The 15,547-nt window shown below is 40.1% G+C and overlaps 3 protein-coding genes across 4 annotated transcripts in view; all 3 read right to left on the bottom strand.

The window, feature by feature from the left end:
- The window catches only part of LOC123983334 (potassium voltage-gated channel subfamily H member 4-like), a 40,738-nt gene extending 36,869 nt beyond the window's left edge, over positions 1-3,869 (bottom strand). Inside the window, exon 1 of the mRNA XM_046069559.1 lies at positions 3,742-3,869. Within this exon, the coding sequence (XP_045925515.1) occupies positions 3,742-3,757 (16 nt within the window). The 5' untranslated portion in view covers positions 3,758-3,869. The remainder of the gene's footprint in view (positions 1-3,741) is intronic.
- A 598-nt stretch (positions 3,870-4,467) lies between these two features.
- On the bottom strand, positions 4,468-9,524 carry ghdc (GH3 domain containing). Of its 2 annotated transcripts, none has more exons than XM_046069703.1 (11): positions 9,284-9,524; positions 8,800-9,090; positions 7,627-7,823; positions 7,323-7,517; positions 7,052-7,171; positions 6,395-6,692; positions 5,808-5,997; positions 5,465-5,536; positions 5,194-5,327; positions 5,018-5,106; positions 4,468-4,919 (listed from the first exon to the last, which is right to left on the bottom strand). In XM_046069703.1, the coding sequence occupies exons 1-11, from the start codon at positions 9,366-9,368 to the stop codon at positions 4,698-4,700; spliced, it is 1,893 nt and encodes a 630-aa protein (XP_045925659.1). In that variant the 5' UTR covers positions 9,369-9,524; the 3' UTR covers positions 4,468-4,697. The 2 variants fall into 2 exon arrangements, with proteins under 2 accessions (XP_045925659.1, XP_045925660.1); XM_046069704.1 differs by having other exon boundaries at positions 8,800-9,149; positions 9,284-9,361.
- Positions 9,525-10,456: 932 nt separating this feature from the next.
- Positions 10,457-14,978, bottom strand: LOC123983510 (FERM domain-containing protein 6-like). Its single transcript, XM_046069769.1, has 13 exons — positions 14,907-14,978; positions 14,273-14,363; positions 14,012-14,091; positions 13,668-13,726; positions 12,947-13,178; positions 12,622-12,777; positions 12,207-12,272; positions 12,018-12,086; positions 11,733-11,907; positions 11,250-11,334; positions 10,695-10,858; positions 10,578-10,600; positions 10,457-10,498 (listed from the first exon to the last, which is right to left on the bottom strand). Exons 1-13 carry the CDS (start codon positions 14,976-14,978, stop codon positions 10,457-10,459), a joined length of 1,314 nt encoding a protein of 437 aa, XP_045925725.1.
- Positions 14,979-15,547: the final 569 nt, after the last annotated feature.

The following is a 15,547-nucleotide window of genomic DNA, read 5'->3' on the forward strand; positions in this document are numbered from 1 at the left end:
GGGGGGGGGGGGGGGGGGGGGGGGGGGGGGGGGGGGGGGGGAGGAGGATCCTTTTGGAGCAGCTGACAGCACCATTACACCCCATAGTGCTACTATCAGCACATGGCTTTTGTGTGCATGTCCACAAATCAAGGAAAGATGGATTACCTGCATGTTACTCAATGCAGGCTATTGTATTCTGTTGGACTGTGTGCCATTGGGCTGTTATGTTATGGGAGCCTGACTCAAGGGACATTGTGAAAGTGAGAGGGGTGAAGAACTATTCAGATTCTTACATATATACACTTTTCTAAGTAAAAGCGCTGAGAGAGCTATAAGGACTGTGGCCTTAAACTACCATTCCTAGAGTGTTGTGGTTTCAAACTTGTCTCTTCTGGATGGAGCTGGCCACTGTTGCCCTCCCAGCCCCTCCAGCATCCTCATCAGAGAATTACGGCCCTGGGATAAAAGCCGTTAAGAGCGGATTAAAAGGATAAGTCTGGAGATGTTTTTCATGAGGATTTGATGCTAAACACACCAAAGTAACGTTGTGTCTTAACTCACTTTGACCCAAGCAAACACACAGCTTAGTTGATGAGGGAAATACCTCTAGATAGTGATGCTGCTTCACAGGAACAACTGTTTATCTTTTTAACAGTCATCTCATTAAATATTACATTAATCGGGGAAATATGATCCTACTATTATTTTAATTCATATAACCATCATTAAATATTAATTATTGTAGGAATCTGATAACTAGGGGACAATAAAGACAATAAGAGGTTTTCAGTAGTTGGAAGGGTCTGAGTTTTACTGAATTGTGGGGTAGAAATGTTTCTTTTTTTGTCACTGTGATTTATGTGGAGCTTGAGTATGGAACAATGGCGCTATAGGTAGTATAGATCATTTTGAAGCTTTTCGTTATACTGTTCAGCACCCTCAACTCCATGTTCAAATTAGCATGACAGTCAAGATAAATTGTTTTGTCTGTTACAGGAACATATAAAGTAACCTATGTGACATCATGGCTTTGGAACTAGAATATTTTTAGTCTTTCTATGCCTGTCAAAAATTAAAAACCAAAAACTTCACAATGTAGCTCCATACATCAAGTATAACTTTATGCAAATTGGGAGTCGAGTAAACAAAAGGAATCGAAATATACAAGTTTCTTGTGGAGGCGTTGGTAATCTTGAGCTGATTCAGCAGCTATGTGGGCGTTTCCTCAAGCCAGAAATTAAGTTTGTTATCTTTAGGGTAAGAAATTATTTGGATTTTGAACTTGACCGACTTTCCTGCAGATCTCCGAGGAATAACCATGATGATAATGACTCTTGTTTTACACTGTATGCATGAAGCATGAGTGTGTGCGTGTGTGTGTGGGGGGGGGCATCCAGCAGGTGAGCTGCATTTGGAAAAAGGTTGAAAAAAAGACAACTAGTGAAAGTAAAAGGCTGGCCCTCAGACTGTAAGAAAGTATTGTTCCCCCTCTCAGATCCTATTCCAGCCCTGGCAGCCCTTCACTTCTATCTATTTTTAATGGCTTCTAATTATGCTTTCTTCATGTAGTCTACCCATCTGTGCTGGTCATTTATAAAGAGGCTTATCCATTAAACATGCTCACAATCTACTCCACAGTCTAATACCAGAGTGACGCACAGACAGCCAGGTGAAATATTATATCAACTACATTCCCCAGAATTCTCAGCTCTGCGGGGACAGCTGGTATTTAACCAGATTTTTATTTTAGAGATGAGATTAAAATATTCTCGATTTAAAATTGGTAAATTCTATTTGTTAATATTTACAAAAAGAACTCCTATTTACCATTATTAACTTCAATGAAAATCCACAGCCCTAATCCTGACTTAAACTGTAAGATAGATAAGCTATGGCCGGCATCATTCACTCAACATGCAACATCCCTTCTCTCAATTAAATACACCCCCTCTTCCCTCAGTAAACCCGTTGAGAAATCAGGCCTGTCATTCTTAAATCTTGGCTGTTTGCATTGAATTAACTTGTGACTGAGCAGATGTGCCCAGAAGCTTTGTGTGTTTATGTTTATGTGTGTAAATCCTCAAGGCATGCGAGGGTGACAGATACAGGAAGAGACACACCATCTCACTAAAAGCCAACCAGAGCAAATCTGTAATGAACGAATGAAAACATGGTGAAAGCATAGATAACAATCATGCTTTATTTACCCACCACGCCATCATTATATTGCACTCAGGAACCACACTCATCATGCACGATGCAATTAAAACTTTCAGCACCAATAGGGCTTTCAGAAAATCCCCATCTATTCAAAGTTTGTCTCAGTTGTCGTCGTGGTTGATCTGGACAATTCTGAAGACCTGCTACAGTATCATGACTTGGAATAAATTAATTCACACAGTATGCACAAAAAATATAACATTCTCTATGAGTAGATACTTCACCTCTTATATAAAATAAATATCATTTAGTCAGAAACTTCTAATTTGACGCCTGTGGACTTTTAGGGTCTTTAAATATGTGTTGGACATCTTTTGTCAATTTTAAAACAAGAAAGACAAAGTACTTTATATAACAGCTAGGAGAAGCAATCATTTTTACTCTCTGTTGTTAACAGAAATACACTGATTCACTTCTTGGTGGTTAGATGAGAAGATTAATATCACTCTCTCATGTGTCTCTATTAAATATGACACTACAGCCAGCAACTGGTTAGCTTAGCTTAAATAATAGAAATGGAGGAAACAGCTAACCTGGTTCTATCATATTCCTACCAGCATCTCTAAAGCTCACAAATTAACATATTATATTGGGTTTATTTTAAAAAGTGTAAATCCAAATATTTCACCATTTTATGGGTGGCTTCGTGCCGGACTATTTCTTGGCTAGGGGCATTTACTTCCTGGATTCTTAGCTGGTTGCCTGGCAACGTGGTAAAACCACCACCAGTTGTTTTTACATTTTTTTGTACTGGTTAAACAAACATGATATAATGTGCTATTTAGAGAGCTCTAAATATGCTTGTAGGCTGCTGTCGCCGAGAGTGGTTTCAATCTCATCATCAAACCTAACTCTCTGCCAGAAAGCAGATTAGTGTATTTCCCAAAATGTCAAACTATTTCTCTTACGCTTTAGCACCAGCCGAGTAATACAAGGTTGACACTGGTTGGGTGTCTTACTCAAGGGCACTGGAACAGGGAAGCCATTTTCAGGTATCTACTGTTAAACTGTTTAAAACCTCCTGAGAGGAAAACATCTGAACCTCTCAGTCACCATCTCATAAAAAACTCCATTTGGTCTGGGCTTCATTGAGGTGATTGTATTATCATTTGACTCCTGTTTCGGTCTGATCACACTATGAGGCCCAAATAAAGCGAGAGCGGCGTCAAATCTCTGCTGAAATGGGACGTTACTAAAAATATTAGCCCACTTTGAGAACGGGGAGACCTGCGGGAGAGATGGCGTGCCATGCGACACATGAGAGTAACAAGAATGGACTTCTCCAGCGTTCAGCTGCTTATTTTCTTCAGCTTGCACAACATAATCAATCAATCAAGAAAATATGACCTCTCTACTCCATTTACACTTACTGTTGCTTACACTCTTGTTTGCCTGTGTTTATGTACTCTGACTTAGAATGAGAGGCCAGTTAATTAGCTGAAGGCCCTAACTGTCAGTCATATTAGTTATGACCAAGAATCCACAGTTTTAGTTAAGACAACAGGAGACCGTGAGATAAACCCGTAGTAAATTGCTCACCTGAAGTAGGCAGCATGAGGAACAGCTACTGTATGTGCGAGTTTTACATATAGGACTATCCCCCTCTAGTGGTGACAAGAAAGTCCTGGCATCGGGAACCTATGCACCATCTGACTGGAGAGAGAAGTCCTCGGCCTGACAGTGAAGATGAAATGCAGGCAGGCGCTGCAAACTAACCCCCTGCATGCTGCCTGCTGGCCAACACTGCATTATCTGAATATGGTAATTTAAAAGGGAGAGAATACTGAGATTAAATAAAATAAAATGTGATTGATGACATGATTAACTGAAACTACACATTGCTGATCTTACCTTAAGGTAAAAGATTTGGGGGGGGGGGTGTTCTTCTGCATTCCAGCCCCACTCCATGATTTGGGCATACAGAAGGGATTTATTTTTAGATATAACTATCGCCAAATGTTGCTTCAACCTTCACGGGTGACTGCACTTTTGGGACGATTCAATAACACCAGATGGTATCAATGCAAACATTTTAGAAGCATTAGTGAGGGGAATATTCTAGATGTTATTTTCCTTTTTTGCCAGCTTTCTTCTCAAGAATATCACCTCAGCAGTAATAAAACAAAACAAAACCTTTTTTTAAAAAAAAAAAAAAACAAGTTTCCCATCCATACCGCAGAATGATTCTTTGGTGCAGTATTTTAACTTTGATTTTCATGGAAGCCCGATGAGGTCCTGAAACATTTCATTAAACAAAACTACAAGTTTAAAGAGTTTACTTTAATAAAATTATAAATATGGTCGAGAAAATAAAATCAAGCAAAAGACATTCTGAAAATGAAGGATGTTGTGTTTTTGTGTTTAACAGTTCCAAAAGGCACAATTCATCAACTTATTCAGAAGTAGTTGATAAAAAAAAAAAAACAACAACATTTCAGTCAGTCAGCTGTCACCACAGTCCACAAGCTTAGTCTCCTTGTTCATAACGGGAGGTTTCAGGAAATGGTTTTTCCCAGAAGGAAGTCGGCGTATTCTTTTCTGCGCAGCACTCGGTGCATTTTGAAGGTGTTGGGTGAGGTGTTCGAGAAGGCCATCATGTGCTTGCGAAGTTCCTTGAACGCGCCCTCTGCCACCAGCTGCACCCTCATTGGTCCGATGCTGCCTTTTATACGGAAAGACTTGTAGACAGCTGAGTCCTGCTGCAGACAGATGTCCAGCTAGATGGGAGGACAGGAGGTGGCACACAGAAAAGAGAATAAAGATACACTTCGTGATAAAGACAAAACATGGCATCTGTCAGCTAGCTTTGTCTTACCTTGTATCGTTGTTTTTCTGTGAGGTTTCTCACACCTTTCAGCTCTATGAAGACCTGGTAATGGGGATCTGAGCCACCTATGGAATCTCCTACAGCACCACAGTAAAGATTCGTTATAGTGCAAACTGAACCTGACTAATCATGCAGAGGTGAGGGGGACAAGCGAGACGTCATACCCATTATGCCACTCTCTGCGCAGCAGTAGTCGACCAGCTGAGCTCCTGGCCACTGAGCAACGGCTTTCTTCAGAGCATCCAGGAACAACGTCTCGGACACCTTCTCCCCTCGTACGCTCAACATCTGACCCCGTCTGATAGAAGCCAGAGGGAAGCATGGAAGAAATATTTCGCTATCCTGCATACTTCTAAAATCTAGATACAGTACATTGTATGCAGTGTGAGATGATATGCAGTATGTTAACAAACAAAACACTGTGTTAAAATGTACCTGTACTGAAACTCAATGATGGGACACTGGTTGTGGAATCCAACTACTTTCACAATGTCTCCAATGCGATATCTGTAACACGGCAAAAACCATTGTCATTATGGAGCCTGAGCATGAATCTTGATATTACATAGCATTGTCAGACCTGAGACGCTGCTCATTTTATCTTGATAAGAGTGCAGTCAAGTGAAACCACATCACAATGCCGATGACACAAAGCAATTATCGAATGTAATTTCTCACTTTATGTTGCCTATAATTCGACAAAGTCGAAGTCGAACCCTGTGACCACTTATGCGACAAGTAACAACAAGAAATATACCAACATTGGCCTATATCAGACCTGAAGAGTCCTGAAGCGTTTGTGATAACAAGCTCATAGTTCTGTCCCTCCTTCACCTCCTCCATCAGCAGAGTGTGAGGCATCTCCTCCTCCAGGCTGCTCTCTGGCAGGAACTCGCAGAACATTGAGCGGGGACATAGCAGGTAGCGTCTGTTTGGCTCCTGAGGCCACAGGTTCACCCCTATTAGACCTGCAGGGGCCCATGCATACAAATTAGAGATAATACAACTAACCATAGATGAGTTTCTTACTTGGAAAGGAGCACCTCAGAAACATTTTATTGGGACTCATTTATAACTGGTATTGCCTTTAATTTACTTAAGTACTCTTCAATTACTACTGATTACTCTACAAAAACTGAAACATAACATGTTACCAGTACCTAAAGTTAACATCTTTGTTCAAAAGACAACAAAAGCATTTATGGAGCTGTAACACCGAAATGTATTTTCATTTCATACTGTAAATGGTGATAAAATGGTTAATAAAAGGACTTTGGGCCACTCGACCACCTGAACTTTGTCATTTAGAGCAGTTGTTCACACGGTGGCGTCTGGGATCAGATGTGTTCCCCTGCAGATTCCTACCTTCAGTAGCAGCGTAGAACGGCGAATAGAAAGGCACTCCCTGGCAGTAGTTCTCCCTCAACATTTCCCCATAAATCTGATTGGAGCCCGAGTCCACCGCCAGCACCAGGTGGAGGTGAGGCCACAGGCGCTTGGCGATCCCACGGAAGCCGTCCTGGAAGTGGGCCCGGAGCTGAGCGGCCCTCTCTGGGTCTGGCTTCATCCGAGCCTCAAGCCTGGACCTCACTCCGGGCTCCAGAGCCAGAGCGCTGCTGACCTTCCCTCGTTCAATGTCCTCCACAAGCTCCTGCCAGCGATCCTATGGAGGAGATCTGGGGAAATTACTTTTCTAATCCTTAGTTCATCAAACTAATTAGAAGAGCTTTTCTTATGGACAATGGGAGCCTGACACCTGAACCAGTGGGGCTCAGGCCAGACATGCATGACTTACACAGCACTAAGGTACTTTTCCACATCAAACAACTTTTAAGTACTTAAGATACAGTAATTTTTTGATTAAAAACATGTATTTTCTGGTTCCTTTCATTTTAATTTTCATGCTTTTTACTCCTCCAATCACATAATGTATTGAATAGCATGATGCAAAAAAGAAAAGTGTGTTAACATGACCTACAGACACTATGTGTATAATAAATCATGACATGAGCTATACTGCACCTGTAAAGCACTGAAAGCATAGAAGACTGTGGAAGCAAAGTTGGACTCCAGTGTTCCCACACTGGGATCTTTGAGAGCAAACAGGAGATGCAGGTAGAGTGTGTCCTTCTCACTGGGAACCTGAAAGGGGCAATAGATGACAATACAATCTATTGAAAAACTGATCAAAAATGGTAGATAATTAATAAAATCTGCATGAAAGTTATAGAACAAGAACAGCATCAACAAGACAAAGAAGTGAAACTCTTGCTGGTCATATTGTAAATTGTACCTCAAAGGCAGGTGCCGGGGTTGTATAGAGGTTCAACATGTGGCGGGAGGAGGCTGGTGTGGAGGAGTTTGGTCCAATTGGAATACCAGCCTCAGAATGGCGAAATGTAGGTGAGTAGAAGAACTTGGTGGTGCGCTGGAGGCTGTCAGTCGCAGGGAACGCTCTTTGCATGGCATCCAAACACACAGTCACTCCCTGGTGGAGACACATAAATGAATATTGTTATTAACATAGTTTTATATGCACATTATCACGGCACAGGCTACAACCGGGCCAACACATCAACATCGTCATCAAGCTACACCTGTATGAAGAACTCATTGTTGGTGTCCTTGGTGCTGAGCAGCATGGCGCTGGGTCCTGACGTCCCCGAGGTCATGGCCAGGATCAGCGGCTTCTCCGTGATGATCACCTTCTCTTCTCCTGCTGCAACGCGTCCAATGAGCTCACGGTAGTGCTCATACGTGGTGATGGGGTGGCGTGCTCGGAAGCCATTGCTGTCTGAAATAATCGGAAACAGTTTAAAGGCCTCTGTTTCTGAGTTTTACTGCAATTATACTGTTTATTGTTGTCTTTTTGAGAAGAATAAAGAATAAGCTGCAGGTGTCATATTTATGTAAGTTTGGAGTCTGATAAGGAAATAAAATGGGAACTACAAGTGAGGTACACAAATAAGGTTTTTATTTCAAAAGGCATCATGTTTCTTTGTATTTTTCTTATTGTCCAGGCACCAGAAATCCATGCATTATTGTAAAACTATAAATCATGTATACTACAGGAATGGCAGCTGTATAAGAAAGAAGAGTGCAGATAAAACCACAAACTATACTGTTAATAATATAGAAAAAGTTCACTAAAATAAAGGAGTATTTTATTGATTCTTCTATTTCTGCAGTGATGCTGTCATTTACGGCCATAGCTACCATTAAGGATACAGAAACTGTCTCGGTTTTGTCTCAGGGAAACTTTGAGCTTTAACAACCTAAAAAGTTTACATCTTACAATTACACACCGTAGTTATTTTTAAGCAAAATAGGTCTTTATATTTATCCACATGAATTCTATCATAATCTACCATAGCATTGTGAAGAGGGATTTGAAACAAAACTTAGATCTTGACAGACAGAAAATCTAGTTTTGATTAACTGGTTTAAAAAAAAAGTATTTTTTCCATGTAAAAATATGAAACATTCCCTTGTTTAAGCGTCACAAATGTGAAAATTGGATTTTCTGCATTTGCGTCAAGTGATTTGAAGACAAGTCTTCAGGAAGTTGTGATGGGACCTTATGAGGGGGGAGCTGCTCAGTAAAATCCTGGTTACGGCCCTGCTGTCATACAACACATAACGTTACAACACACAGCAAGACAGAGGACAAATCAGTGTGTCAGAGCAGGTTTTAGTACCTCAACAGGGCTAAGTTACACATGTCCACACGTTAAAAAATGCTCATTAACACCATATTATTGTTTTCTTACCTTTAATTGAGCTGAAGTCATACTGACTTCCATAAAATGTGTCTGCGTTTTTCTGCAGGCGCTTCAGCAGAGTCTCCTCCTGGACTTGCTTCACATTGAGAGTATCGACTTCAAGTTTCTTTCTCTGCCGCCTGCTCAGCCAGCCCACTCCCTTCACCACCAGATACTGACTGAGCAGACTGCTTAAAGTCCGGTGGTGACCTTTCTTTTTAGATCGTATGTCCCTCCAAACCAGCGCCACCCCGGCCAAAAAGCAGACACCGATCGCGGCGGGCAGAGGAGGCGGCATCGCTGCGGAGAAGAGCCGGTGTTACACAAGGAGCATGAGGTAGCTGAGCCAGGTGAGGGCGCTGTTGGCCAACATTAAACCGTTAATTGTTTCGCAAACTAACTATACACTGTTTTTCCGTCAGACTACCTTTACAGCGACCCTTTCCATCATTTCACACATTCAGCTACATCATATTGAAGCCACTTAACTTACCTGGAGTTGGTCCAATGATGGCGACAACGACCGATAAAACCACAAAAAAAAGCGGCACAGCAACGCGAAACCAAGAGAACGCCATCTAGAGCTAACAATGTGACCTAATGTTTCTGCGGGATTAACTGTTCACACGAATAGTAAAGTTTAAGCTCCATTTATGTGACAACAGATTGGTCTGAAGTTTTCCTTTCCCATCCGTTTAAGCTACTTCCGTGTTTGGGTGGCAGGCTGTCACGCTGATTGGCTCACTACAGGATGACGTACGTGTGTCTGATTTACACCCCCCCAAAAACGAAACCACATCTTTTTATGAAAGTTGGTTCAAATTTAGCAGTTAAAAATGCCAACTACATTAAATGAAATGGAATGATAGAATACCCAACTATACTCACTTTCTTTAAGATTATTCAGTTAATACATTTCACCTCTTTATTAAAGTTGCAACTAAGAGACGTTTTTTCTTCTCCTCCTACATATTAACTTATTTCTACTGAATGTAAAGAACTCCCTACATTACATTACCCGTTTACCTATTGTTTATATTTGTAATGTTATAATTAATTCCCTGGCGCTAAAATTACTCTTTTGTTCCTGTATGCATGTATAAACTGTATGTTACTGTACAATCCCAAGTCAATAAAGACTTTCACACTTAAAGAAAAAAAACACATTTAATTTTTATTGCTTATGCACACACACATACATACATATACATCTATATGTTTTTTGAGACAGTTCAATAAATAAAGAAAAAAAAACTAAAATATTTGTCCCGAAATGATTATATTACACCTGATTGTGGTTGATGTCTGTAAATAATATAATAATATTATTATATTTATTCTGATTTCTCTGTTAGAGAGATTATTTAGTTTACCCACAAAAATATTGAGAATAAAAGTAAATAATCCTACATAGTTCATAATTTAATAAGCATATACTTATTTTATAATTACTTTTATGCAGTATGTGAACACCATTTGTTTGAGCTTATGTTGCACTGGAAATATACAGAAATTATTAGCATGATTTATATATTGGGTACATAATTTCTTAATTTCTTTCTGTGATTACTAACTTGAAAAGCAATGTGAGCATCAGAGCAGTGACATTAATTGTTGCACAACATCCTGAGCTGCAGAACATGTAAAGAGTCCCTCTGGCTGTACATTAGTCCACAGAAACCCCTTCATCAGCTCTCCTCCTCAGAACCTGCACAAAGATCAGAGAAAATACTGAAATCTTAAATGTGCTGGAGATTTTCAATCAGAGAGGTCTGCAGTGTGCTCACCTGCTTCATCTCCATGGTGACAGCTGATAATGAAAGAGCACAGGGAATTATGTGGCGCACATGAAATGTTAAATACATGATCAAGCTTATTTTAGATACATCTTTTTTTGGACTAACCTGCCCAGTAAGAGGAGGGTAACACCAAGGGTCCATCGACAGATGCACCGTGGAGCAGCTCAGCCAGCCACAAGACCTCAGCTGGGTTGTCAACAAAAAACTCTTCCGGTTCGTCCACACACAGCTCGACTTCTGCCACAGTCAGCAGAAACACGTTGTATCCTCTTGATTTCGAGCCAAAAATACCACAAATACCACTATTCATGTCTTGATTTGCCCTATTAGCTTGTACATTTTTTTGTCTCAACGTAGCAAGGCACGTTTAACAATACATAATGGAGAAGTTTAACAGCTGTAATTCTAGATCTCTGTACTGTATGTTTTTATATTTATCTTCATTATCATTTATTGTATATTCCAAGAAACAGTTAGTAGGATATCATACAAGATGGGGAGTACTAAGTGAAACGAATTTTTCATTTCAGCTGACCAGAGACTTTTTCGTCCTCCTCGTCCTCCTCCTCCTCGTCGTCGTCATTCTCCTCCTCCTCCTCCTTCTCCTCCTCCTCTTTGGACCAGGCTGTGGTTGTTTCAATTGCAACACTACAGTCAGACATGGAGGATGTGAGACTGTTGTTCTGGAGTCTGTGTGCTAAGCGTGTTGTGTCACAGATGTAGGCCTCTTTGTAAAACTGACAGGCTGCAGAGCGACACAGAAAAAGAAAAACACACCTTTGGACTCTGATTATGTAAGAACTTGGTTTTAAAATACCCATACTATTCAATTTTTACCTTGGCTGATGATGATAATAACAGACTTAATGAGGTTTTAACAATGACATAATTTGGTTAAAAAAGAACATTCATTAAATCATTGTAAAGAATCAGTTCTCACAGGACACAAGTCATATTAGACTGTCTGACTGATGGTACCAGATATTCAGTTAAATTACTTTACAGTACTTATTTAAGGGAACAAATCAAAACCAGTTGTGCCGAGTGATGACAAACAAACTGGCTTGTTGACTGGACACTAAAATTGGAGTTATACTAACTCACAGACATGTTCTAGAAAAGAAAGGTCATGAGATTGCTGACCCTGCATGTCTTCCAGCTCTTGGATGTAGCCGACTGCATCTCTGGTGTTGATGTGGAACCGGTGACTGTCGCTGAGGTGCCTCAGGACGTGTTTGGAGTGGAAGGCTGACGGAGTGTAATACACCAGCTTAGGGAGGCACAGGGAGCCCACGGCAGCAATTTCAAACTTGCTGCCCTGGACAGCAAGACAATGGTACAATCAAACAGAAGTGCTACAGGAAGAATTGGTGTTGTATAAGTGGCATTATGCAAGTTTATTTAAATATGCGTGTCTTTAGGACCAACCTGGAAAGTGAAGCGGTCAATATCCGTCCAGGAAAAATCATACAATTGGCAGTGCTTCCCTTCCACCTCCTTAAGAAAAATATATCAGTATACATTCTTAATACATGCAAATTCAGGAGTAAATTGATTAAGAAGTCTATAAACCCTTCAAGAATGAAAGTGTATATCCAAAAATGCATTCTGTCCCACCTGAGAAATATGGACTCCTTTCAATGCCACACCAAGAAGAATCGAACATCTCAGCTCTTTTTTCTCCTGCACATACAATAACAGATGAAGAAGCTCATATAGCAGATGTTGCAGGACAAAGTGATATTCTCGTAAATAAAGAGTCGAGAGGGGCCATGATGAGGCCAAACAGATAATACTCTGTAATAGTCTTTTCCTGTGCCAATCATTAGAGCAAATGTTAGTGTTTTATGCACCACAGGGCTTATTATAAATGTGTCATTCCTACAAGTTTCCCCCAAAATTTACACCAATCGTTTCTGAGATACTGTGTTCGATGGATGGTCATAGGCTAAAGAAGCTTCTGTGGAGTACAGTTACAGTATTCTGGGGTTTTTCTTTGGTTAATGTAGCATCGAGTCTATGTGTGACTGACCTGTCTCATCCTGTAGAAGGTGACTGGTCCATCCTGCAGGCAGCTGGCCTCTTTTATAAACTGCAGGACGGCTTGGCTACGTGACACACCTCTCAGCTCAGAGTGTAACACAGGGCAGTGCTGGAGCAGGAAGTCTCGTCCTCGTCGCTTTATCAGCTGAGGACACAAGCATGTTACAGTACATACATACACACACACAGACACACACACACACACACAGACACACACACACACACACACACACACACACACACACACACACAAATGTTGTTATGATTTCCAAGGTTAGGTCCAAATGGTCAGACTTTTCTTATTTTTTCTTTACCCAAGAGGGGAAGTAATCTTCAGGAAGAAAGTAATGTCTGTGTTTTCTCTCTGGTCTCGTTTCTTCTCCTTCCTCCTCTCCATCATTCCCCTCTCTCTGCTCCAGATCTCCGACTTCAGCTTGAAGCGCAGAAGCGGCAAGCTGGAAGAACAAAGCTTCCTGATGGAAGCTCTGGGAAAGCAGCACCTTCTGCCTCAGCTCGGCGTAGTAGAGCTGCTGCACTTTGCTGCTCCTTAAACCACCATATATATATATATATATATATATTGTATTAAATATTTATTTAACCAGGGCACTTAAGAACAACTTCTTATTTAAGGATGGCCTGGCCTGACGGAGCATTAGTGTCTTGAGGGGAGGGGAGAGTGGACACAAGTTTAGACAGACATTAAGTGATAAGGAAAAGGCAAGGCAATAACATACAGAAGCAAGACGATAAAGAAAGAAGGTACCAATAGAGCAGGGATATAAACAATGCAGTGTAGCAGACAGAATCTTAGAAGCTTAGAGCCACTCTCTGCAGTAATCTTAAAAGATAAGGCCTTAGCATAATTTAAGACTGTTCTGAAAAGGCACAATAAATTATTATTGTTGCTTTTAGAGGACGTGCTTGCATGTCTCTGGAAATGTCCATGACATCGTTCTTAGAAGCTGTTGGTTTATATATGTGCAGACAGATGAATATTCTTCAGACACAGATGCTGATGGGGGATCAACTTACATAAGTAGTCGCCCACTCTCTACATAATACTGCACTCTCAGAAATAAGATGAATGGGACCTGGAAATACAGAATAAAGATTTCATCAGAGTCAAAGAAAAATATTGCTTAAAACAAACAGAAATAATGTACCTGATGTGCATTCAGTTTTAGGATAATAGGTCTTTCCCTGAACAATAATGGGACAAATTATTATTTGTATAGAACTCCTGAGATAAAACTAAACATTATTACATTATGTAAGTTCAAGAATTCACTGAGGAACACTGCCACCTGCAAATTAGGGGTAACAAGGTAAATTGTCTGAGACTGCAGAGCTTAAATAGTAAAAAGGAAAAAACTCACTGCTAAGGATCCTCTGCTCCATCTTTTCCCAAAGTACTTGCTCAGTTTTTGCTCCAAATCAAGAAAGACATATTCATTATCTGAGGAACAAATTGAACATATTAAATCAGCATACAGGACATGGCAATTTGTTCAGCCAATCTGTGCCCGGGGTTTTCTTTTACTCCACTTCATTACCAGCAGCCTCCCTAAATCGCAGCATCCCGCAATAAATGAATTCAAAACATTTTCTCTTCAACTCCCACGCAGACACTGACTGACCTCTGAGAACAGCCAGACCGAGGACTTGAAGTTCACTGACACCCAGCTGCTTCAACACACTATTCAGCACCTCGTGGCCTCTGGCTCTCACCTAAAAAACACACACACACACACACCAAGAAAAAGTACATGAGAGTACATGGCACATTCAGCGTTCCATCCTGTGAGCTTTGGCTTCACACTGACACATTATTTTGGCTTTGTGGTATCAGCATTTTGTTTATTATTGGGTATCAGACAGTTGACAGATGATGGAGATCCCTCCCCGAAAACAGATTCTGTAAAACTTGCAATACATTGTCTTTCATTATTTTATTATCATTTATGTACTGTATATGCTATTGTATTGTTGAAATAAGTTTGTCAAAGTTTGTCCTGTGTTTAATTATTCTCAAATTAACTGTTCGAATATGTACATTTAAAAATATAAAATGATCACATTAAAGCATGCTTAAATGTGTAATACTGGTACATCAACAACAGCTATATAAAATTTGTGTCATGTGATCTGTTGCCATGAAAGAAAGCCCAGGTAATGTCAAATTGACTCTAAGGTCTACTTATTTCTCCAATTCCACAGGATGCACTGGAATCAAACATTAAATAATATAAAAAGGACACTGCGGCCACTCACCCTGACAGTACAGTCCAGGTGCTGCTTGTTTGGTATAAGGACGCACACATGTCGCTTCTGCGTCGTCCTCATGGTCACAAAAGCTTCAGTTCCTCTCAAGCCCCCCATATATCCTCCTCCTGTCCTCCCTCATGCCGGCCAAAACACGTCAGCGTCCACCCCTTGACTTCTGACTCTTGTTGATGACCAGAGAATGTTTGGTATTTTTGCTTAAAAATGACTAAAACAACGATGGAAGAAGTTGCCAATTGATTTTCTGTCTATGATTAATCAACTTGTAGTTTCAGCTCTACTGTGGTTCATACTTTACTTTCAGATTCTTATTGCAGAGAGGTGTTTGTAGCATCTATTTGGACTAAGTAAGAAAAACTAAGTAAGTGCTTTTTTTGCTCTTTATTTTCATTTGATGGATCTACACACCTTTCACTAAATGGAATATTTAAAAAAAATTATATATATATATTTTTGTAATATTTAAATATATATATATATATACATACATACACACACATCTCTCTCTCTGTCTATATATCTATATCTATATATCTATATATATCTATATATCTCTCTATATATATCTATATCTATAGATATATATATATATCTATAGATATATATCTCTATATATATATATATATCTA

Source organism: Micropterus dolomieu, linkage group LG14 (genome assembly GCF_021292245.1).
Source record: "Micropterus dolomieu isolate WLL.071019.BEF.003 ecotype Adirondacks linkage group LG14, ASM2129224v1, whole genome shotgun sequence".
NCBI classification, from domain to species: domain Eukaryota; kingdom Metazoa; phylum Chordata; class Actinopteri; order Centrarchiformes; family Centrarchidae; genus Micropterus; species Micropterus dolomieu.

Bases quoted from the DNA above. Each gene is read 5' to 3' on its own strand.
- ghdc (XM_046069703.1), bottom strand. From the start codon at position 9,368: ATGGCGTTCTCTTGGTTTCGCGTTGCTGTGCCGCTTTTTTTTGTGGTT. The intron at 5,998-6,394 runs GTAGGAATCTGC...GGGCCCCTGCAG, and splicing joins GTTCTACGCTGCTACTGAAG to GTCTAATAGGGGTGAACCTG. The intron at 5,537-5,807 runs GTCTGATATAGG...GCCGTGTTACAG, and splicing joins AACGCTTCAGGACTCTTCAG to ATATCGCATTGGAGACATTG.
- LOC123983510 (XM_046069769.1), bottom strand. From the start codon at position 14,978: ATGAGGACGACGCAGAAGCGACATGTGTGCGTCCTTATACCAAACAAG. The intron at 11,908-12,017 runs GTTGGTCCTAAA...CTTGCTGTCCAG, and splicing joins TTGACCGCTTCACTTTCCAG to GGCAGCAAGTTTGAAATTGC. The intron at 10,601-10,694 runs GTTAGTCCAAAA...TTTCATTATCAG, and splicing joins ACCCTCCTCTTACTGGGCAG to CTGTCACCATGGAGATGAAG.